Source organism: Hyperoodon ampullatus (assembly GCF_949752795.1).
Source record: "Hyperoodon ampullatus genome assembly, chromosome: 11".
Classification (NCBI taxonomy): Eukaryota; Metazoa; Chordata; class Mammalia; order Artiodactyla; family Ziphiidae; genus Hyperoodon; species Hyperoodon ampullatus.
Window position 1 is genome coordinate 48,829,134 of NC_136924.1, and position 26,000 is coordinate 48,855,133.

Genomic DNA, 26,000 nt, shown 5'->3' on the forward strand with positions numbered 1-26,000 from the left:
TATGAGGTCAACAGAAATTTCTGGCATTATCAGAAACACAAGGAAAAGAAAATGATCTGAATGGTTTCATTTTAAAATCTCCACTGTAACAACAGCTATATTTTAATATATAAAAAATCAGCTATCGACTATTCTATCTCACTAAAACACCACCATCATTTTTTAATATTAGTAAAGGATAATTAGTTGATCAAAATCTACCATTTCTTAACTAGCCATTGTCATTAACATTGCTTGAATTTTGGTGTAGAGGCCACCACAGTGGATTAACAATCTGTAAGCCTTCAGATAAAAAGCATCAATGCAATTCCCATTCATCACTCAATAAGTCTTTAAAATAACCATTTGTCACCTACAACAAACCAACCACATACACATACATAAGTATACACATATATAAGTATGTCCACAAAAAAAAAAAAAGGATGCCAGGCCACTGATAAACAATGATGCTGATTTTAACGTAAATAATTGTACAAAGTAGTACAATAATATTTTTGATTAACTGTTATATTTTTTATTTTTATAGCAATAAATTATTTTATTTTTTTTCCATTTATTTTTTTACATCTTTACTGGAGTATAGTTGCTTTACAATGTTGCGTTAATTTCTGCTGTATAACAAAGTGAATCAGCTATACGTATACATATATCCCCATATCCCCTCCCTCTTGCATCTCCCTCCCACCCTCCCTATCCCACCCCTCTAGGTGGTCACAAACCACTGAGCTGATCTCCCTGTGCCTATGCAGCTGCTTCCCACTAGCTATCTATGTTACATTTAGTAGTGTATATATGTCAATGCTACTCTCTCACCTCCTCCCAGCTTCCCCTTCCCACCCGCCCCCCATGTTATACTTTTTAAATTGGACCTGTCATTGAAAAACAAAAAACTACTTCTAACAGAAGAAAAGTCTCCTCAACAGAACTTTATTTCAGGTTCACATGAAGACTGCCTTTACCTTTAACTCAATACATATTAATCAGGTACATGTTCATTTTAATGTGCTAGAGCAGTGATGACTTCAAACACTAATTCTTACTGAAGATACAGATACGTTTCAGTTATAGTCTTCCCTGCTACCATTATGCTCCTATTCAATAATTATCCCCTACCTTCAAGAAACATACGGTTTCATGGTTCTTTGTTCTATGGAAAAAATTAAAGATAATGTATAGTTTTTCCTTTGTTTTAAGAGTAAACAGGATAAAATGGTGTATAAAATCATTACTCAACAAAAACAAACTGAAAATGTAATTCTAATGAAAATCTTAAAGTGTCAATCTTGTTATAAGGTAATATTTGTATTTAGTAAAGACTGACAGCACCATGTCAACTGATTTTTCCTAGATTCACACTTAAAGATAGAAATTGTCTTGGACCAATTATATCCATTTTTATATAAATCTGAGTTTTAAAAAATAATAGTAATTAATGCATTAGCTTTTTGGATGAGTTAGCATCTTTTGTTTTTATTTTTCTTTTCACTTTTTAACATCTTTTGGGGAGTATAATTGCTTTACACTGTTGTGTTAGTTGCTGCTGTATAACAAAGTGAATCAGCTATACATATGCATATATCCCCATATCTTCTCCCTCTTGCGTCTCCTTCTCACCCTCCCTATCCCACCCCTCTAGGAGGTCACAAAGCACCGAGGTGATCTCCCTGTGCTATGCAGCTGCTTCCCACTAGCTATCTATTTTACACTTGGTAGAGTATATATGTCCATGCCACTCTCTCACTTTGTCACAGCTTACCCTTCCCCCTCCCCATATCCTCAAGTCCATTCTCTCTGTCTGCGTCTTTATTCCTGTCCTGCCCCTAGGTTCTTCAGAACCTTTTTTATTTTAGATTCCATATATATGTGTTAGCATACAGTATTTGTTTTTCTCTTTCTGACTTACTTCACTCTGTATGACAGACTCTAGGTCCATCCACATCACTACAAATAACTCAATTTTGTTTCTTCTTATGGCTGAGTAATATTCCATTGTATATATGTGTCACATCTTTATCCATTCATCTGTCAATGGACACTTAGGTTGCTTCCATGTCCTGGCTATTGTAAATGGTGCTGCAATGAACATTGTGGTACATGACTCTTTTTAAATTATGGTTTTCTCAGGGTATATGCCCAGTAGTGGGATTGCTGGGTCATATGGTAGTTCTATTTTTAGTTTTTTAAGGAATCTCCATACTGTTCCCCATAGTGGCTGTATCAATTTAAATTCCCACCAACAGTGCAAGAGGGTTCCCTATTCTCCACACCCTCTCCAGCATTTATTGTTTGTAGATTTTTTTCGATGATGGCCATTCTGACCGGTGTGAGGTGATACCTCATTGTAGTTTTGATTTGCATTTCTCTGATGATTAGTGATGTTGAGCATCCTTTCATGTGTTTGTTGGCAATCTGTATATCCTCTTTGGAGAAATGTCTATTTAGGTATTCTTCCCATTTCTGGATTGGGTTGTTTTTTTGACATTGAGCTGCATGAGCTGCTTAATGCATTAGCTTTTAAATGAGCCATTCAGGCAAACAGTGGCACTACACAGAACTCAATTTCTAACTGTAATACAGAGATAAATGCCAAAAGGGCCATCTAGTTAACTAGATTCCTAGTTAACATCTATTCCCTGAAAAGAAAGCAAGTACGTGGCAGAAGGTTCTATGTGTTTGGGTTGATGCAACAGATACAGGAGCAATAATCCAAATATTTTATCCTTATGGTATAAGCTAGTATAGAAGTTGTCATTAAGAACTAAATTATAATATCCAATTTTAATTTATAGCAACACTTGCAGTCTCCATTTAGACTCAGATCTTATGAATTGAAAATAAAACCAAGTGCATTTAAAAAAATAATTTGAGAATCAAAATATCTTGAAAATATTTTAAGGTAACCAAAAGGTTCACTTAAGAGACTAGCATTCAAAGCTGTTTGTTGTTGTTACCATAGCATAAGCTCAACTAAGATGGATTTTATCAGAGCAGCTGAGAAAAGAAATTCCAGAAATTAGGATACTCTATTCAAAAGTATCCTCTGTAAGCTCTAATAATTGTAACACCCATCCACAGAAAGGTACTCCTTAGTAATCAAGAACCTAATCAAGTGTTTCACTAATGAGAATCTACTGCATAAAATCAATTTGAACTTTTGAAAAAACTGTTCAGAAAAAAAAGAGTTAGCTAACTTTCACTTCCACTACTACCCATTAGTTTAGACATTATATTTTGGCCGGAAGCAACTTAAATTACAACTGGTTTTGTGATTCCAAGTACATATTTTCTAACTTTCAATTAAGATTTAAAATTCTAATGTAAGGTATTATAGCTGTGGAAAGTTGTTCGTGGTAAATCCTGGACTTGAAATCCTTTAGCAGTGTAATAAAATTCAACACTATACATATATTCACACATATTTCAGTGACATTATTGATGGTTCATAAATACGGGGGGATGTGTGTACCTCAGTTAACCAAAATAAGGTCAAAAGTGAATTATACACTTACTTACTAAATAATGTTATTTACAGAAATTGTCATCCTTTTTTGCTCCTTAAACAGCTCATCAGATAATCCGTTTCTTAATTAAATTTTCCTTTCCTTCAGACTTATCCACTACTTAGCTCTACATGAACACATAAAGAAACAAACAAAAACAGTACTATTTTCTTAACATAAATTAACCTAAAATCAAGATGGAAAAAACTGTATTTATCTGTAAAATAGGGGTAACAGCAGAACCTACTTCACAGAACAATTGTGAGAATTAAGTTAATAAAAATATAAGTAATGCATTTAAAAACCATGCCTGGAATCTAACCATATATCAAATTATAACATAACCACCCAGAAACGGAATTATTTTCAAATGATTTTATATATCTTTAAAGAACTATTAAAAAAATTCTAAGTTTAGGGCTTCCCTGGTGGCGCAGTGGTTGAGAGTCCGCCTGCCGATGCAGGGGACACGGGTTCTTGCCCCGGTCCGGGAAGATCCCATATGCCGTGGAGCGGCTAGGACTGTGAGCCGTGGCCGCTGAGCCTGCACATCCGGAGCCTGTGCTCTGCAACGGGAGAGGCCACAACAGTGAGAGGCCCGCGTACCGCAAAAAAAAAAAATTCTAAGTTTAGAGATTTAGTGTTTGTATTAATTTTGGTACTGTTGGCTCTCTTTATCCAGGGGTTCTGCACCCACAGATTCAACCAACCATACATCAAAAATATTCAGAAAAAAAATTCCACAAAGTTCCAAAAAGCAGAACATGCTAACAACTATTTACATAGCACTTATATTGTATTAGGAATTATAAGTAACCCGGAGATGATTTAAAGTATATGGGAGGATGTATGCAGGTTTATGTTTAACTCCTACACCATTTTAGTAAGGGACTTGAGCATCTTCACATTTTGGTAACCAAGAGGGTCCCAGAACCAATCCCCCATAGATTCCAAGGGATGACTGTACTATTATTTTGAGACTATACTCTTTATATTGCAAAATAAAGAAAATAAGTAATTTATGGTATTGATTAGGAATCACGATGTGCAGCATGAAAGAGATACAAAACACATGAATATTGAAAGTGCAAATACCACTTATACAAAAATACACATAATTTGGAAATAGTTAAGAAAACATTCTAGACAGTAGTTACTAAGTCAATCACTATCATTATCCTACCAATATATAAATTATATCTGCTAATATTACAAAATCAGCCATTCTATTAGATTTACTAGTAAAGAAAGCTCCTCAGACCGTTAAAGTTGCCAGAAACATTTACACAAATCATTTTCCATGTTCCAATACCTGATTTTTATTTATAAGCTAGAATTTTAGAACTGCAACTGCTGACAAATTCTAAAAGGAAAGTATGAAAAAAATAGTACATATTCATGTTCTTGACTGACATTAGACAGTAAAGGTACTAATATTCAATCTGTTCAGAAAAGCTGAAGTGGAGGGATGCCAGCAGGTAAGCTCTAGGTCCCTAGAACCCCTGCTCTGGACAGAACAGCTCTCCATTTATCTATTTTATATTTTGGGTTTCCTCCATAAGCTTCCCTTTCAGGAAAGAATTCTGCAACCACCACAAAAAGTTTTAAACTTTAAAGGACCGTGTGATGAGCAGCCTTTTAAGATGGTCCACAATGATCCTACCTCCTGGTATGCATGCCCTTCTGTAATCTCCTCCCTCTGAGTATGGGCTGGATTTAGCGAGTCACTTCTAAGGAACAGAATTTGGCAGAAGTAATGGATGTCACTCCCAAAATTAGGTTATAAAAAGACAGTGGCTCCCGTTTTGGTGACTTTCACCCAGATATCTTGCTTTGGGGTAAGCAAGCTGCCATGTTGTGAGCAGCCCCATGGAGAGGCCCACATGACCAATAAATGAATGTATCTGGCCAACAACCAGAGTCCTGAGGCCTGCCAACAGCTGGAAGGTATTCTAAGGCCTGCTGACAACCCTGAGTGAGCTTAGATGTGGATCCTCCCTCAGTTGAGCCTGAGAGATCCTGAGCCAGAATCACCTGCTAAATGGCTTCTGAATTCTTGACAAGGAAGGAAAGAAGGAAGAAAGGAAGGGAGCGAGAGAGGGAGGGAGGGAGAGAAGATAATAAATGCTGATTGTTTTTGGCCACTGAGTTTCGTGGTAACTTGTTATAAAGCAACAGGTAACTAATACGGAAAGCATTACAAAGTAATTAGTATTAAGCTAAAAGTTGCAAAGTGAATATTAATTATGTTCCTAAAAAGGAACTCACAGAAAATATGAGTTAATGGGTGGGGGCCCAATTTGGAATTTGGTTCTTGGTTTTTAGGTCCAAAAATTCAACCTAAAGCTAAAGCAGGTAAGACTCAACTGAACTATACCAACCAACCTCCTCAAACTGATTAATAAATCACACGCCACCTTCCAGGGCACTTCCTTCCCAACAACTCTGGATGGAACTGAAGCATTACAAAGAATTGCATAATGCACACAGTCTAAGTGTGCAGCAGCCCTGAAAACTGGTTGTTGTGTCTACAAGCTACTTTTTTTAATTGAAATTTTTTAAAGTTTAAGATGCAGTTAACTTAAATATAAAGAAGCCTACGTTACTACCACTCCAGAATAAAGCACCGCCAAATAACATCTCTCACTTCCTACCACCTCCTGTACTATGCTAAACACTAACCAGTTGGCTGTGTGGTTTTTCTTTTTATATCATTTTATGTTCTAGTCATTCTTCCTAAGGATACCTTAATCACATTAATTGATCTTCAACAATATTTTGATCTTCCTAATTTGACAAATACCCAAGTCCCATAATTAAGCACCACATTTTATAAACCATATCTTAAAATGGGATACTTCTGTAGAAAAGTAATATCCTCTATTCTTAATAGTTTCTAGTTCAGGGAAACATTTTCCTGATCCTAGTCCAAAATGTGAGAAGCATTAGTCCTTCATTATCTAATCAGTTAGTATCCAAGTTAAAGATCGGTTGGCCAAAAGGTTCATTCGGTTTTTTCCATAAGATGGCTCTAGTAGCACTTAGTTGTCTTTAACTTAATTCGAAACAATTTTGTTAGACTGTATGTGACAGCTGTCATATCAGCGTGCATTTTCAAAAAGACTTATCAAATTGGTGAATTTCTGTGTAGACATTTTAATATTGAAGATGGAAGAAAATAAGCAACATTTTCAGCATATTATGCTTTATTACTTCAAGAAAGGTAAAAACGCAACTGAAACACACAAAAAAGATTTGTGCAGTTTTCTGAAGCTTCATGCTGGAGATTTCTCACTGGACGATGCTCCACGGTCAGGTAGACCAGTTGAAGTTGATCAAATCGAAACATTAATTGAGAACAATCAACAATATACCACGCAGGAAACAGCCAAATTAATATCAAAATATCCAAATTAAGTGCTGAAAAACATCTGCACCAGCTTGGTTATGTTAATCGTTTTGATGTTTGGGTTCCACGTAAGTTAAGTGAAAAAAAACCTTCCTGACCGTATTTCCACATGAGATTCTCTACTGAAACATAATGAAAACATTCCGTTTTGAAAACAAATTGTGACAGGCAATGAAAAGTGGATACTGTACAATAATGCGGAACAGAAGAGATCGTGGGGCAAGCGAAATGAACCAACACCAACCACACCAAAGGCCGGTCTTCATCCAAAGAAGGTGATGTTGTGTATATGGTGGGATTGGAAGGGAGTCCTCTATTATGAGCTCCTTCTGGAAAACCAAACAATTAATTCCAACAAGTACTGTTCCCAATTAGACCAATTGAAAGCAGCACTCAACAAAAAGCATCTGATATTAGTCAACAGAAAACACATAACCTTCCATCAGGATAACACAAGACCGTGTGTTTCTTTGACGACCAGGCAAAAACTGTTACAGCTTGGCTGAGAAGTTCTGATTCATCCACCGTATTCACCAGACACTGCACCTTCAGATTTCCATTTATTTCAGTCTTTACAAAATTCCCTTAATGGACAAAATTTCAATTCCCTGGAAGACTGTAAAAGGCACCTGGAACAGTTCTTTGCTCAAAAAGATAAAAAGTTTTGGGAAGACAGAATTACGAAGTTGCCTGAAAAATGGCAGAAGGTAGTGGGAAAAAAGGGTGAATATGTTGTTCAATAAAGTTCTTGGTAAAAATGAAAAACATATCTTTTATTTTTACTTAAAAACCAAAGGCACTTTTTGGCCAACCCAATACACAAAAATAACAGCTAACAATACTTTGAATGCCAACAATTATGTCAACACGATAAGGAAATCAAACTTTTACTTTGCAGTTTCAAATTCTTTTTCTCACCTTTTCTGACCATAATATTAAAATTAATCTAATGAGATTCTAAGCCCTGTATTAATTTTCAAATCAATTCTTAATAACTATCTCTAAAACATAAGTGCATATTCTTGATGTAAAACAGATTTATTTATTTATTTTTAAATAAATTTATTTATTTTATTTTTATTTTGGCTGCATTGGGTCTTTGTTACTGCACGTGGGCTTTCTCTAGTTGCGGAGAGCGGGGGCTACTCTTCACTGCATTGCGTGGGCTTCTATCACGGTGGCTTCTCTTGTTGCAGAGCACGGGCTCTAGGCATGCGGGCTTCAGTAGTTGTGATGTGCGGGCTCTAGAGCACAGGTTCAGGAGTTATGGCGCACGGGCTTAGTTACTCTGCGGCATGTGGGATCTTCCCGGACCAGAGCTCGAACCCACGTCCCCTGCATTGGCAGGCAGATTCTTAACCACTGCGCCACCACGGAAGTCCTGTAAAACTGATTTATAAAACAATGGCAAATTTTTCTAATATAATAACTTTCAAATAGTCTGAGGTCAACAGTAATAGTGTAACCTACTGACTATATTCTAAATAATAACTTTGTTATTCAGCACTCATAAAATCTGAATTATGGATATTAAGTTAAATGAACTTACACTTCTCAAAAGAGATAACCCACAAGTGGGCTTATTAGAGCTTGTCTAGCATGGCATTAAAAGGTCACAAAATTATTTTTTGTCTTAAAAAAATTCTGAATCATGGGGCTTCCCTGGTGGCACAGTGGTTTTGAGTCCGCCTGCTGATGCAGGGGACACGGGTTCGTGCCCCGGTCCGGGAAGATCCCACATGCCGCGGAGCGGCTGGGCCCGTGAGCCATGGCCGCTGAGCCTGAGCGTCCGGAGCCTGTGCTCTGCAACGGGAGAGACCACAACAGTGAGAGGCCCGCGTACTGCAAAAAAAAAAAAAGAATCTGAATCATGGATCACATCAAATCCAATATACTCCACAATGACTACCACTTTATAGACCAAATATACTGTACAGTTTTATGAAAAGTGCTGTGGTTTGCTTGGTTAGCTGACCTAATGCTATGATTCATTCCTTCTAAAAACAGAAGATAAGGACTTCTTCAAACTATACACGCTCCCTCGCAATTAACTATGCAGTTTTCCAAGAAAGCATTCCAAGTTGTTGTACTTACCACTTAAAAAATTCTTGATACCAACATAGACCCAATTTTTTAAATTAATTCTATTAATTTCTATAACCAGGAGTTACCTGTAAAAGTAGAGGCTTGGTGATATTTAGATAAGGATGCTCTAGATCATTAGAGCACGCTTCCTTGAAACAAGTTAGTTAGTAACATAATTTTACTCATCTCCTGACCTACCATTATTAATCTCCTTTATTAGATATAATTTAGAACTGTTGTAACTACCATGGAAAGCTTAGTGCAAGCACTATGCAAGATTATAATCTTGCTACAATTTAAAATATAAATGCTAATGCAACACTTGTTAAAATAAACATTACACAGAATGCAAAGGAAAAATTAAGATTCTGATGAAAGTAAAAGCCATTTGCCATGGCCAACCACATCCCCTCCTTTTGAAAATATTCTCTTCCCTCTATTCCCATAACATTACACTCTCCTGGGCTTCTCACTCCCTACTTAATTTTTCTTTCTCCTCTATTTCTTTCTTCATCTTTGTAGGATGCTCTTCTTCCACCACCACAAAGAAGTGATGATGTTTCTCAAGTTTCTGTCCTGGTTCTCTTTTCTCATGCTGTTCTATCTATTCTCTCCTTGATCTGTCTTGATCTGTCTCACTCCCATGGCTTCAATTTGGTCATGTATGCTGATGGCTAACAAACATGTATTTATAGCCCTGATCTCCTTCCTAAGCTTAAGCCCCACATATCCAACTGCCTCATAGATCCCCCTTCTCAGATTTCTCTCAGATGCTTGAAATTCAACAAACCTAAAAGTGAACACTACCTTCCCCAAAACCTGTCCTTCCTCTTGTTTCCGGTCAGTGACAAGTACCACCATTTACCTAGCTGCATAATTAAGCCAGAATCCTGGGATTTATCCTCGATTCTTCCCTCTCTAAAACCCAAATTCCTATCCCTCACAACCATTTCCAACCATCCATCAAGTCCTATATATTTTCTACTAAACATATCTAGAATCCATTCACTTCTCTCTCCTATTGGCATTATCCTTGTTTGGGCCACTACTGTCTCTTGCCTAGACTACTGCAATGGCTTCCACCAAATGGTTTCTCTACCGCTAGTTAAGATTCAACACAATAATCACAGCTTAGAATAAAATGCTACTTGCTGTGGTTTCAACTATGCATTGTATCAATGACAAAAGAAAACATTTTTTAAACTGCTGAAAAAGTTGAGTATGAAGGTAATTTAGGTTGACACAAGTTCTTTTATGAAGTAAATGGACACAATTAGACATACTCTACCCAACTCACAGGCCCATGAAATGAAATGAAATGATGTAAATGTTCCTTAAAAACAAGTGGAAAACAGTCTAAAGCAACAACAGAATCAGATAAATGATAGAGAGACTTTGCAGTTCAGTTAAGCATTGTCAGTACCTATGCAAAACACAATGACAGACACTGGGATTTTTTATTAATATCATTTACAATTATTACATTATTAACTAAAAACTATGTTAAGTTCCTTACATCATTTATCACATTTAATCATCACCACAAAGCCCTATGGTTATATGACCATAAATGGCATGGTGGGGATTTAAACTAAAATGTGATTCTGGACCAGTCGCACTACTCTCAAGATTACAGTTCAGGGAAGGAGAGAGAAACAAAATGAAATATTTTCAATACACTATGTAAACATAATCATCACATTTTGCACAGAATGCTTTAAGAGTAATTGAAAGGGCATTCATTCTGGCCTATGGATAAAGATATGCTTCTTGAGAGAGATGATGCCTTGAGCAATCATAAAGAATAAGAAAGAAACTGTGGAGCATAAGAGAGTACAAAGCAGAGGAAATGATATAATAAACAACAAGACACTATGGCCTAAAAAACACCATGACCATGCCGTCTGACCATCCAACCTTGAAAGCAGACTTACTCTTTAACTCTGACAAATAGTTAAAAAAAAAAATGCTGCTTTTAACTATTCAATTCTTAAGTCTATATATACTGCTCACCACTATTACACTACCAAAGTACTTTCTAGATGTAAAAACTTTTACTGGTGAGGCCCAAGTGTTTATGTGACAGTACACATCAGCTTAACACACACACACACACACACACACACGAAGGGAAGAGAAGAAACAGGGAGAGAGGGAGGGAGGAAAGGAGGGTAAGAGGGTGAAAATATCCCTGAAGCTATTTGTGGAAGTATTATTTTTTAGTAGAAAACACTTATTCTTATGTTCTGGTTTTGTCAGTCACCCACTAGAACCCACACATTTGACAACAGGGACTGTTATATACAGAAGTCTATTATTATATTACCACTCGTGTATTTGACTGTTTCAGCTAATATTTTTTGAGGACTTACTGTATGCCAGGCACTGTGCCAAGTACTTTACAAGAATTATCTCATTTAATCCTCACAACAACACTTGGTTGTTATTATCATCTCCATTTTACAACTGAAAAAACTGAGGCTCAAAGTTAGTAACTTTCACAAGTTCACACAGCCAGCAAGTGGTGAGACTAATATATAAGCACAAATAGTTGAGCTCCAGAATCAAAACTCTTCACCACTATACTACATAATTGCAAGCAACTCATAAATATCGACATTCTTTTCTCTTTTTTCTTGCTTTCCATTATCATGAGTACACATAAAAAGTAAAAACAAATACACAGTGGAAAAATAAAACTAGATATATTTTCCTGCACTAAAAACATGTATAATGAAATCCTACATAAGTGGAAGATGGCAAGACTACAATTAAAATGTAAATTACCAAGGAATATTACAGAAAAGTGCTGTGTGAATCAGAGACATTAAGTTTACGAAAAGTTGGCAACAAGGGAATACTGAGCAAATTTGATAACCACATTCATATAGATGATGAAATAGCCTTAAGTTTTATCAAAAAGTACAATTTGGGGCTTCCCTGGTGGCGCAGTGGTTGAGAGTCCACCTGCCGATGCAGGGGACACGGGTTCGTGCCCTGGTCCGGGAAGATCCCACATGCCGCGGAGCGGCTGGGCCCGTGAGCCATGGCCGCTGAGCCTGTGTGTCCGGAGCCTGTTACGCAATGGGAGAGGCCACAGCAGTGAGAGGCCCGCGTACCGCAAAAAAAAAAAAAGAAAAAAAAAAAGTACAATTTGATGACATTATGAATTTAAAATATTTATCTGTAAGTTGTACTGCTCATTACTCACCTAATCAATGATTATAGAGCCCTGGGCCTTATCAGCCTTGGTCTTAAAAAAGAAAGCAAAATGTCTAAGAAGATGGGTGAGAAAAAAGGAAAGGAACAGGGAAGGAGGGAGAAAGAAAAAAGGCTTTTCAAAGGGAAAAGCTTCAAATCTCCCCACCACTATACAAAACTCATTATTAGCTCTTCCCTTTGAAATGTGAGGCTAAGAAGTCCAGTCACAATTAATCCAGCCTGTGCTGAGCAGAATTTGAGTGGGAGAAGGCTAAATGGATGGAACAGGGCAATGATTCTCAAAAAAAAAAAAGGTTTTAATAGCAAAACTCATTTAGGAAATAAAAATTAAGACAAATCCTAACAAATAAAACATATAAGAGCATAGATGATCTGGCTGAAGTGGAGTGTGGGAACACAAAGTCCCACTTGTCTGCTCCCATTGGCAGCCACTGAGATAATTTCAGGAGATCTCGGGGCTCCAAAGAGCACAATTCAAAACCTCTGGGCTCTTTTGAGGGAAGGACAGCTCTCTCTACGCCAAGAAACCTGTTACTTGATTCTAACTGGCAAACCCATCTCCTCCTTACTCCCTTATTTCCTGCAACTTGCTCTCTCACAGGAGGCTTCCCAAAGCTGGCCCTGAAAGAACAGTACGGCTAAAGGAATGGACGGCTGTGCATTCAATGCTGTGCTAACATCTCTCTGGCCTGAGAGATGTTATGATGGTGGGCATTCTTATTTTCCTCCTTATACTTTAGTAGCTTCAATGAACATGTAATACTTTTATCATCAGAAAAAGAGTTATTATCTTAAAGAAATAAATAATTCTATCCCCCATGCCCAGGTTACTTACATTCACACTTGAAACTACTACTTTATTCAGATTTACCTAAAACAGGAAAGATTTTCTAGTAAATAAAGGAATGAGAACATTTTAGAAAGTAGGCTAGGAGACTCTGGGCCCTGGGTAGACAAAAAGTAAATTAAAAAAAGGATGGAGAAAGATGAAAAAACGACCAAAACAACTTTGCCTACTTTGCAAATACACATAGAGCTCTGCTTCCTGAGCAACTACTTCTCTGGCATTGAATATTATCTATTTGCTGCTGTTTTAGGTTGATCATTGCTAGTATATACTATAAAGGATGATATTGTGTAAAAGAACCCTGATCAGACTATAAAATACGTAAAGGTGAAGTGATTTAGCTCATGTCTAAAAACTGTCAGAGAACTGTACAAATCTTTTATCATACACACACATTCACATACACACATACAGTCAAATCTGTAATTTGTTATACTATTAGAGATTCTTAGAATTTATATCACAAATAAAAGAGGGAAATAATATTTACTGGGATTTTTCTTGTAAGAAATACTATGATATCAAAGAAGTCAAGATATACAGCACAATAAACGTTATTGTAAAAGACATCAAAATGAAGTTTGACATTTTAACTTCAAAAATATTTCTTAAAATAGAGAAAACAATTGACCGTCATTTTGTTTTTCATTCACTATAGTGCTAGCCCAGATTTTAACATAAGTTCTTATATCAGTTGTAAGTAGTAGGTTTAATGTTAGAAGTTTTCAAGATGTACAGCACTAGATGCAGGTATAATGAAATTTACAAGAAGAAATCCTTAAGAAGTTACTTGCTACAAATTTGAATGCTACCACAGCAAGGTGATAAAAAGGACTTAGAAATCCAAACATTTGAATCTAGCACTAACCAGCTATTGACCTTGAACAGCTCTATCTTTCCAGGTCTGTTTTCTTACTTGTCAAGAGCCTACTAAGCTAGAGCCATGAGTTCCAACAAATAGAAAAGACCTCACCCAGCAGATTGCTATGCATTACCTGGCAGTTCTCTAAGACGGCAGCACAGCAAGAATCCTCCAGAGTTGAAAATCCCAGATGAAAGTGTTTGGAAACAATAGTGGCCTCAACAATTTCAAAAGTTTAAATACCAACATCTCTACCCCATACCCCTCAAGATCTTCCCCCTGAAAATTATCTTATCTCTACCATTAAGGTTTCAAGAAATAAAAAATAGCCTGTCTCAGAAAATGACTAAACACTTTCGAAGCTCTTAAAAGGTTCCTTCCAGCTCTAAAATTCTCAGTAATTCTGTAAATTTCCATAATAAACAACATTACAGAACAAAATGCTTACTGAATCTTTTAAAACAGATGATTATCAACCACAGGTCATATATAACAAAAGGTAGAGATTTTAGCAATCATGAAAGCCAATAAACAAAACAGTTAAGTGTTCAGTAAATATTTGTTAAATGAATGATTTAGTTTCAAAGTCACAATGACATAATAATATTTTACACACTTGTAAAACCACTAACATTACAAGTTATAAAAGATAATTATTTAAGGAAAATGTGTCTTTAAAAAAAAACACCTAAGGTTTCACTGATTGAAAACTTGATACCCCACAGAATGCTAATCTTTCTACCAAAGTATGTTGGCCGGATATCTAACCTTGAAGGAAAGAGGAATAAGCAAAGAAACCTAGAATAAGCATGTGTAGAATTCTAGAATTTTGTTCCCTTCTGATAATTTATATCCAATAATTCACACATGTATATAGGAGGGTTCTTTTCCAAATAATGACAGTATCAGAATTCCAACTTTTTCAAAGCTTATTTAAAAAAATAATAACTTTTCCTTTCTAATACCTATATTCCTCTTTCAACAAACCTTTACTGAACACCTATTATTTCCCAGGCACTTGGTTAAACATCTTCGAAAAAGATAATGAAAAACTCATATTCCTCTTAAGAAACTCATAACGAGAGTAAATGCATACATCTAACAGAACCATGGTATGCTAAATGATAGAATAAAGGTAAGCATCACAAATTGACTTTGAGGAACTACTCATTCCAGGAAGAAAATACAGCCATCCTCCCCTCTCTGCTTAATTTGTCCCACTGAGAGAGAATACTCAGCTTCATGAGAAAGACAAAATCAATTCTGAGTTTATGAGGAAATGCTGAAGTTAGATAGAGATCACAATCAGAGATATCAACAAAAAACACAAAGGAATGCAAGTTTGGGATGGGCTTAGGAGAATGTCACAGGGACTAGATACGTGAGCTGGATCTTGAAGAATAAGCAGTTAAAGAGGAAGGCAAAATAACAAATTCTAGAAAGATATCAATGACTAATCTTTTTAGCTTGACTGAACAATTAGAAATAGTAAAGAAACACAAGATGAGGGAAAATTCCTTTTTTTTTGAATGTCTGCCTATTTCTATAGTTATATAGGTGTCTGCTAATTTGTACAATTGATTTATCTTTAAAAGTAACATGTTCATAGATAAATACTGTCTCAATAATAAGGTAAAAATTACTTAATTTGAATTATAATTAAATTTAATTCATTCCATTAATTTTAAATTCAGTGTAGTTCAAACAAATGCAAAATCCGAATTCTAAACTATTTTTCAATTAAACAATCTCAAATACTACAAATCTATGCTTAGTATATTTTAGTTTTTGAGAGGCTCTTGACATCAACTATTTTAACTTTAAATATCATTTAACGGAGAACCCACAATTTAATTGAGTAATAAAATATATTTTATAATATGCTGTACTCTTTCATGACTTCAGTAGTTTAGGAAAAATACTTTTCATTTTCAGCTATACTATGTAAATTTCAGTAATCTAAATAACAAGACCTAAAGAAAAGGTTGTGAGGTAATAAATACACAATTTTCCAAAGTTATACCTTAAAAATGCTAAGGTATTCATGTACAATGTCATCCTTGAAATAATGCTACAACATGAAACTTACATAATGTTATATGTCAATACAAAAAATGACAAAGCTAAAAATGTTCTAAAACTGAGATAAAAGTTATATTTTCTCTTGTATACATACATGCTTTTGAGAATGTGTATAAGAATAAAATATAGTAAGACGTGCTAAGTTCTTTATGTTTTTATTTAATCTTCAAAATAATCAAATAATGTGTTATAAAAATACTATTCCCGTGTTTAAATAAAGACTCAGAATCACTCATCTCAGTTACTCATCTAACTGTAAAAATTATGCTTTAAATCAAATAACACAGTATCAAAATATGAAGCAAAATTGTGAAAATAAAAATAATGCTGAATCAATAAATACCTACAAATTAGGGACAAAATAATCTGGTAATATTGTTACAAATATAATCTCAGAAGTTATTGGAGGGCTTCCCTGGTGGCGCAGTGGTTGAGAGTCCGCCTGACGATGCAGGGGACACGGGTTTGTGCCCCAGTCCGGGAAGATCCCACATGCCGCGAAGCGGCTGGGCCCGTGAGCCATGGCCGCTGAGCCTGCGCGTCCGGAGCCTGTGCTCCGCAACGGGAGAGGCCACAACAGTGAGAGGCCCGCGTACCGCAAAAAAAAAAAAAAAAAAAAAGTTATTGGAAAAGCAATGCCAGGTGGCAAATAGTACCAGTCAAATTTAAAAGAACATTAATTGACAAAGTTTAAATGCCTACAATGTTCCAGGTACTTTACTAGCTTCTGGGGATACCAAAGTGAGTAAGACAGTCCCTGCCTGGGAGAGCAGGCAAAAATCTAGACAGTACTGCGTTCTCTAGAAATAATTATACACACATATACATAGATACACTGAATCAACATGATAGTGGGGGTGGCGCAGGCATGATTGTAATCGCAGAGGATTTCTTTTAAGAAGTACCATCTGACAGAAATACTTGAGTGCTGATGCAGCATAGGATTGGTTGGGATACACAGCAGGAACTGAAGTTAGCAAGGCAATCTAGGCATAGATTATTATGGCCTTGAACACCATGCTCAGGAGCTCAACTTTTATTCAGTAGTCACTAGAAAGGTCTCAATTTTTTTTTTTTTTAATACAGGGAGACCAACATAATCACAGAGATTTCAAAAAAAAATCCTGAAAATAATGTTAGCAGCATTCTGGAGAAGAGACCCATTTGTCCAATAATTCATGAGAGAAATGATACGGGCTTCTAAATTACAGTGACATAAATTGTAAAAAGGAAAGATTTGCGAGCCAAGCCAAAAGAAGACTGGACACGAGGGATGATGATGAGTTAGAATCAAAGTTGAGAAAAAGATAGTTTCTAGCTTAGGTTAAAGAAAGTTTATGCCCCATACAAAATAAGGAATAGGGAAAAGAAGTCAAGTTTGGGTAGGCAGAAATTGATTTCAGAGATGTACAAGGAAAGCTAGGAAAAAGGAGTGTAAGAGACGTCAAGGAAGGAGAATTTCAATTTTTAAAAAAGGCTGCCAACATCATGGGCTTCCCTGGTGGCACAGTGGTTGAGAGTCCACCTGCTGATGCAGGGGACAGGTGTTCGTGCCCTGGTCCGGGAAGATCCCACATGCCACGGAGCAGCTGGGCCCGTGAGCCATGGCCGCTGAGCCTGCGCGTTCGCAGCCTGTGCTCTGCAACGGGAGAGGCCACAACAGTGAAAGGCCTGCGTACCTCAAAAAAAAAAAAAAAAAAAAAAAGGCTGCCAACATCAAATACTACTGAGGTGACATGGAAAGAAGACTGAGATTAGGTCCCCGAGTTTAACAACTAGGTCACTAGGTTATATCAGAGCTCTCACTCAACAAAGGATAAAGGAAAGGGAAAGAATACCTGCCGAAGTAAACCTGCTGTAAACAGAAACCAAAGCTAATAAGACTCTATGCCAATAGTGCATAAACTTTTTGGTCTCAGGATCTCTTTATACTCTCAAAAGTTAAAAGAGTGGGGCTTCCCTGGTGGTGCAGTGGTTGAGAGTCCGCCTGCCAATGCAGGGGACACGGGTTCGTGCCCCGGTCCGGGAAGATCCCACATGCCGCGGAGCGGCTGGGCCCGTGAGCCATGGCCACTCAGCCCGCGCGTCAGGAGTCTGTGCTCCGCAACGGGAGAGGCCACAACGGTGAGAGGCCCACGTACCGCAAAAAAAAAACCCAAACAAACACAAAACAAAAGTTAAAAGAGCTTTTGTTTATCTAGGTCTTATCTAAATCAAGAAATAAATTACTATATCGAAAATAAAAACTGATAAAAAATTTTAATATACATTATTTCATTTTTAAAAAATCATATTTTAATATAAATAATATACTTTCATGAAAATACCGTATATTTTCCAAAACAAAGATAACTTTGTGTAAAGAGTTGTAATTGTATATTTTTAGCTTAGCGGTACTCAACTACCCAGCTTAATAGAAGACATCTGGATTGTCATATCTCCTTCTGCATTCAATTTGTTGCAATGTGTTGTTTTGTTTTAAGAATATGAAGAAAATTTCGACTCCCACAAATATGTAGTTGAAAAAGGGAGGAGTATTTTTATAGGCTTTTCAGATAATTGTGGATATTCTTCTTTGATACTAAATAAAAGCACAACAAAGAGCTGTTTCTCAAACGTTAGTTGCATATAAAATCTGGAAACACGTCAATGAAGTTCTCATAGTGTTCCCTTAAAATCCATTAGTTTATTTTATACTTTGAGTGGATTATCTATGCGTGGTTTTGTAACATCATACATTGGTTACTGGGAAATACTGGTTTACTGAGTTATGCAAATTTTCCAAATGTTGACAAACCACTTGATAAAATATCAGAAATTATATTCATTGATATAACCATCTGATCTCATCTTTAAACTACTAGGAAGCTCTTAAGCTCACTGTAGTGGTTACAAGTTTTCAAAAATTCTAATTTTTACTTGAAAGCTCAATTTTTATCATTGGCAACAAACATTATCAATTGTTTTCCCTGAACTGACAAACTTACTGTGTTCATTTTTGAGAAAATTGCTAAATATCCGAGTATGAATAACCATAGTTTGCCACGCATTCTCTCAAATAAAAATAATGTTCTATGAAAAAAGCTAGTTCTGCTCAAAACTCAAACAACTACAAACAACTACAACTGCTCTCCCGCAGGCTCAACCACACTAGTTCGGTATGCAGCAGGAGTGCTTGACTTGTACTTCCCAGTTCATCAGACAGAATATTAAAAAAGACACAAGACTTGCTAAAATTAGTCATTTTTATTGCTTCATGAACAATATTCTTAAGTGAAACTAGCATTATTTTTACTGCATGTGCATGGTGGTGAAGATTACGATGAATACAGCAATGTGGTTCCACTGCTTTGATTTATGCTAAAGAGCCAGCAGTTTTACTCACCATTGCCTCTGCACCACCTCCTCAAGTGTCAACACAGTGAAAAAGGCTAATAACATCTTAGTATGATTATGAACTCCCTAAAAGGTCCTCAGGGACCCTCAGGGTTCATCAGATCACACTTTGAAAACCACTACTATCCAAACACTAATCACTTGCAAAATTTCTCTTAAACAATGAACCTGTGTGACTACTCTAACCCAAGATGTAGAAAGAAAAACCAACCAACCAACCTCCTAGAATAAGGAGTCTCTGGACAACACCTGTGTGGTAGCTGGAAAGGCTCCTCAGGTAAGGGAGGCTCAGAACTCTGCATTCTGAAAAACAGACTGACTGAGATGGTCCGCAATTCTTTTCTCACATTCCCACACCAAGGGTCTAGGAGAATCTGTGCCAAGCCTCAGATTAGAAGACAGAAAGCAAGTATGACAAGACAACAATGATACTGGAAAAGTTTTATCAGATGATAACTCGTTTAAGTTTCTTCAAAATGTGAATTTTATATTGTTTACTTCCATTTTATAGAAGCTGAAATAACTCATTCTTTTTAACAACAGTCAGATCCTAACCATAACACTTGTTCAATTATAAACACTATTTTTTTAAACAAGAAAATTTCACCTCTTCAGCTCACACATAAAGATTTGCTAATACTACCTCATGTACAGAATTGGTTACAATTCAAAGTGTTTCTGAATTCACAGCAAATCATAAAATTTTACAGAAGAAACAAACATCTATTTTGCCCACCACTGTATGTCTAGTACCTAGCTCAGCCCTCGTACAAAATAAAACGTTCAATAAAAACTGCTGAATGTTGAAGGGGTTGAAATGGGGTAAGAACTCACTGCCAGACTCCTAGTATAACACCTAGTACTCTTGTTAATATGTGAAATCTTTCTCATCATTCTCTAACATCTCTGAGAAACCTAAAGGGACTACTACAATTTATCCTGAGAAAATATAACATTACCTGTTACGCTTGAAATTACATTTGAAAGCCTGCTCTGGACTAGGTGTTTTATAGGTTCTCATTTAGATCACAGTTCAAAACCAGAACAAATAGCTCTAACACTTTCATTTTTAAGTATCTGCGATCTGAATTAAGCATTAATTTCTATTCCTATATGAAGTAGCAATAAGATACTAGTCTAACTCAATACACTGATTGCACTACCCTCACACACACTATACTAAATATTTCTTTTTCTCTGATGATTCAGAATGGTTCTTGATTTCTTAAAGTTTCTTAGGTTTATATTTGAGACACTTATTGCGTTAAAAGAATTTCAAATATAAAGATGGAGGAAATTGTGTAGTACCTTTGAAAATAATTGTCACCGTAACTTTTTCATTTTTAATTTTTCCTGTCAGTTTGACATTTATCATTGATTCTTTCACAAAAGCACAATGTAGAAAACTTTCAGTTTTGAACTATCTAGTTATTTAGATTCTAGATTTTTAAAAAGATTAGTCAAATTTAAACTAATTAAGGCCAGCAAGTACAAAATTAAAATTCAATCAGAGAGGGCTTCCCTGGTGGCGCAGTGGTTGAGCGTCCGCCTGCCGATGCAGGGGACACGGGTTCGTGCCCCGGTCCGGAAGGATCCCACATGCTGCGGAGCGGCTGGGCCCGTGAGCCATGGCCGCTGAGCCTGCGCGTCCGGAGCCTGTGCTCCGCAACGGAAGAGGCCCCAACAGTGAAAGGCCCGCGTACCGCAAAAAAAAAAAAAAAAAAAAAAAAAAAAAAAAAAAAATTCAATCAGAGAAATGACATACACTTAGAGAATATAATTTATCAATTTAGGAATTGAAGCTACTTCAAATCACATTTCATTTTGAAATACTGCTATGAATATAACCTCATTTCATTCCATACAGTTATTCTGCAGAAGAACATGACCTACCAGGGATATTGCCAAAGGAAAAGGTCATCTGTTGCAATATAAAGGATTTGAATTAGATATCCTTTAAACAAAAAAGACTGTCAGAAAGACTTTAAAGGGAGGTCATGGACTCCATCTTCTCTGGAGGTTTAAAAAGAAAAGATTTTTCAAATTTCTGGGATTGGCTTAGACTTGGCCTCACATTTGGTGACTAAGACAAAATCAGTTCAAAGGGTGAGTCTGACCCAAGGGATTCGAGTCCTGTTTGTCAGTCACACAAACAAGTAACTAGCAAACTGCATCCCTCTGCTCTGCAGCTATCCAGTCCCTGCTTTAGTAATTGCCAGCCTTATTCCTGAAATTACCCTAACTGCTAATTAACGTGTCAGTCGTAGAGAATTATTTCTTCCAACTACTGAAACTTTTGCTTCTCCAGTGTTATGTAGCCCTTTAATCCTGTTTTTCTAACATTACCAGAGAGACAAATATTCTGTGGTGCAATCAATATCTGCCCTGTTAACAGTGCCCTGGTCCATTGTTCTACCCAAACATGGATTCCACTCTGAATTTCAGAAACAGCGGGAGAAAAATAACAGGTAACAGAGAAATTAGAGCTCTTAGGTTTAACTTAGGGCCAAAATCAAAAGAGAAGAGACAAATTCAGAGAGAGGAAGGAAGAAGCTGAGAGGGTCGTAGTGTAGAACACTTACTTTTAGGAACAGAGTGTCCCTTAGACTTCTGGTGAGTTGCCCAGAGCCTCTTCAGTTTCAATCCAAATGACAATGCTTCTCTGAGTCCTTCTCAAGTAATGTTTCCACCACTAAAAATTGGATCTATAAGAGCTTAGATGTACTGGTAAGAAATGTCAGGGGCCCCCATGGGGGCCTCAAGCCTCTTTTAAACTAGGCCCACTTCTCTGTCCTGGGCCAACTCCCCTGTGCACTATATTCCTTCTTCTTCCAGGTGCCAGGTATTCGGCCTGTTTCTTCTCTTCTGAGCTGCCACCACCTACTCTATTTCTCAGGGTTCCTCTAACCCCAAGACTGGCTGTGGAGTAGGACACCAGCTTCCCCCCTTCCTTGCTGTCCCTGCAAATAAACATATAGGCTCTTCTAGTTTCAGTATTTTTCTAGTGGCTACAAGAAAATAGAGAGGGAACAACAAAAAGCAACAATATCGCACCAGAGATTAAGATTATAAAAACTGTCTCCACATTAAAGTTCCTGCCTTTTCTGAAAATTGCTTACTGAGCATTTAAAAAAGTACAAAGTACTAACATAGATATACAAATATAATCTAAGCCAAATCCAACCTTATATAGGCTTAGAGATACTGCTTTTCAAAATACTTAAATCATGGGTCCAAAAATAGTTACCATTCATTTTAGCAAATGGTACTTTTTTCTTTTTAGCATGTTCTGTTATATTCCCTTGAATTTAACAGCTGTTTGAAAATTTGCTTTTTAAAGGACATCATGAAAATATTTAATATATTTTATCCAATGTAATGAGAATTAATATACGAAAAGCATATTGCGGTTTACAAAAAGACAGGTATGTCAAAAGCAGCTAGCTTCACTCAGCAGATCTTAAAATTTCAAGTTTTTGACAACCATTTATGTGTTCACATTTAAAAATTTAATGAAATGCTGTAAATAGTGTTTAAAAATCTGGATATCTCATTTTTAGGAATCTAACTCCTACTAAATATATTCCTCTAATGTTACTATTGTATAGCCCTTTTTAAAAACAACAGTATAACGCATTAGTATTCTCGTGATAATCCAGTTTCTAACAGACTTTAATCAAGAGTATATGTCATCTAAATATTAGGCCATAAATCACAGTAATTAAGTGCTGGCAGATCAAGAATGCCACAGACTTTGAATTTCCTGAATGATTTTCTTTATCCACTTAATACACTTAAGTGGTTTTTTAAAAGACTCTTATCATACTGTAAGCTTACAATAAAATAAAGACCAAAAATAAGCAGAGATCATTTTACCCCATTTGTATAGTCTAACAGATTGCCATTTAATCAAACTAAAGATATTCAGACACTTTCAGGAAAAATGTGTCCCTGTGACTGGGCTCACCTCCAACTATTAATTTATACAATATTAGAGAACTTGGGATTAAAAACACTACACAAACCCCTGATCTGACCCTTCCAGACGTCTATGTAAAAAAAAAAAAAAAAAAAAAAGGAAGCTTAATCTGTTGTGGATTCTATAATCAGATACTTTTTTGAGGAACGACATTAAATTACATCTTTTGCTCCTAAAGAGGATTTCACGGTTTTTCTTTGATTCCTGCACACTAACACAACAATGCAGCCAACGTTATTACATCCGGACTGTGTGGTGGGGAAGGGGTGGGGGGCGGGGGGGGCATTACACCCAGCGACACGAATTAAATCGCAGTAGCTAATGCCTCCCTTAAACAATTTATTCTCTCTTGGCAGCAAAAAACGTTCCAGACTCTTCAATTACCCCTCACCGCAAAGCATCGCTTGGGTCGCGATCAATCTGACCCAGTTCCTATCGCGGCCACCACCTCAGGCTCGCCTCCGCCCGCCGGGTATGCCAGTGTCACGGGAGGGGGCGGCGGCCGCAGGGGCGTCCTCGGCGCCGCGAGCCGGTGGGCGGGCGCCGCGCGGGGCAAGCCCGGGACTCACCGGGTGGAGGTGCCCTTCCGCACATCGCACATCATGCACTTGAAGGCCTCGGCGCTGTTCCGGAAGGTGCAGACGCTACAGTCCCAGTAACCCTCATCCGAGGACGGCTTCGGCTGCCGCTTCGGCCTGCAGGACACAACCCGGACACGACGCGGCGCGGGGTCACCAGCGGGCCGCGCCCGGGCCCCGCGGCCGCCCCCGCCTCGCCCCCCGCCCAAGTCCCGCGACCCCAGCCCTGCAGGCCCCCAGCGCGCCAGGCTCCGGCTCGAAGGGGGAGGGGAGTCAGGAAGGCGGGGGCGTGAGCGCGGCCGCAGTAGCAGCAGCTGCCGCTGCCGCCGCCGTCGCCGCCACCGCCGCTCGGACACCCCGAGCTGCCGCTCCGGCCGCCGCCATCGCGACTCCATTGTGGGGCGGCCGGCGCCGGCCCCTCACGCGGCAGCGCTCGCGCAGCGGCGGCACCGCCCCCGTTTTCGCCCTGCTGCTCGGGCGGCGAGCGAGGCGGCCGCCCGAAGCCCGGCGCAAGGGCCCCGCCGCCTGCACAGTCCGGGCCCGGGGGCCCGGGCGCTGTTACCTGGTGGGGCTCTTCTTGTCTCCCATGGCTTGGCTACAAACGCACGCCGAGAGTCGCCGCCGCGGCCGCTCTATTTGTCAATAAGGAGGATAATAAGACGGGCGGAAGCGGGCGGGGGAGGAGGGAGGGGGCGGGGAAGGCCGCACCGCCGAGCTCCGGAGCCGCCGCCGGATCCCACGCAGCCTCCAGCTGTCGGGGAAACTCCTGCCTGAGCCACGTGACCCGCGCCCGCCAACCAGCGGCCGCGCCGGAGACTTCAAACGAGGCCAGCGCGGCCCAGCACTCGCGGCGAGTTCGCGGGCGGCCGCGTGGGGGTGGCCGCCGCAGCCTCAGGCGCGGTCACCGCCTCTCCGCCCGGTGCCGCCAGCTTCCTGTCGGCATCCTGGGAGCCCCTCCAGCGAGAGATGCTCTGTCATCCTGCGCGAAGCCTGGTCCAAGGCGGGGGCCGGCGTTCAGAGGTCATCCCGACTCCGGAGCAGAGTGCGCGACTGCGGTCTCCAGGTAGAACCGCTTTCCGGGCCTGGGCGGTCCTTGGCGTCTCAGCCCCAGCCCGAAGGATACCCGGGGGCAGGCGGCAGCCACCAGTGAGCGCCATTGCTAGGTGCCTTAAGCCACTTGGTTTTGTGCACACGAATGCTCTACCAAGTAGGGATTGTCGCCCTTAATTTGGAGGAAACGAAACCGAGGCGCGAGAGGTTAGGTGACTTCCTCTATATTACCTAATTAGAAAAGGATAAAGCCAGGAATCTAACCCTGGTTTAATTCCAAATGCGCTCTTCTCGCCTCCAAGGCCTCTACAGTATCTGCTTTAAAAAGAAACAACAACAAAAAACACTCATAAAACCTTGTTTCTTCTTTGTAAATAACGAGATTGCATGTGCCCTGAACATTGTTAAGAAAAGAACATTTTCCTCCCAGGTCTCATTACCTTAGCGTACTGGATGCCCTCGTGTTGTACTGGACTCTGGCAACCCATCCAGCTGGTCTCTGAAGCTCCAGCCCCACCTCCTCAATCTATTCAGTAATTCACAACCAGATTAATAATAAATGCTGGTAACATTATGTCACCACGCTGATCAAGAACTTTGCTAAGGCTCTGAGACTCCTTAGCCTAATAACACTTTTTACCATTATGTGCTGGCACTTTGTAAATCTCTTTACACAAATGCATGTTTTAAAGGGCTCAGAGTACTATGCAAATATTCTCATCAACTAGCCTTTCCCTACATTTGAAAGACAAGGAATTTAGGGACCAGGTTAAATGTTTTCTCTAATGAACTGGCCAGGATTAGAGCTCAGATACCCTGTCAGTCTTTCACCAAGTCATGCTTGCTTTCTTCCTTTTTTTTAATTGAAATATAGTTGATTTACAGTATTAGTTTCAGGTTACAGCATAGTGATTCAGTATTTTTACAGATTATACTCCATTATAAATATAACAAGATAATGGTTATAATTCCCTGTGCTGTACAATA

The 26,000-nt window shown here is 38.5% G+C and overlaps 1 protein-coding gene across 6 annotated transcripts in view; it reads right to left on the reverse strand.

The window, feature by feature from the left end:
• Window positions 1-24,606, reverse strand: part of YAF2 (YY1 associated factor 2) — a gene marked incomplete at its 3' end in the record, with an annotated part of 64,633 nt that extends 40,027 nt beyond the window's left edge. For 2 of the 6 annotated variants that reach the window (XM_079715168.1, XM_079715166.1), the window contains exons 1-2: window positions 24,526-24,600; window positions 23,955-24,080 (exon numbers count right to left, since the gene is read on the reverse strand). In XM_079715168.1, the coding sequence (XP_079571294.1) occupies window positions 23,955-24,080; window positions 24,526-24,551 (152 nt within the window). In that variant the 5' untranslated portion in view covers window positions 24,552-24,600. Of the gene's footprint in view, window positions 1-22,164; window positions 22,367-23,954; window positions 24,250-24,525 lie in introns of those variants that run through there. The other 4 variants (XM_079715170.1, XM_079715169.1, XM_079715171.1 and 1 more) reach the window with 3 other exon arrangements.
• Window positions 24,607-26,000: the final 1,394 nt, after the last annotated feature.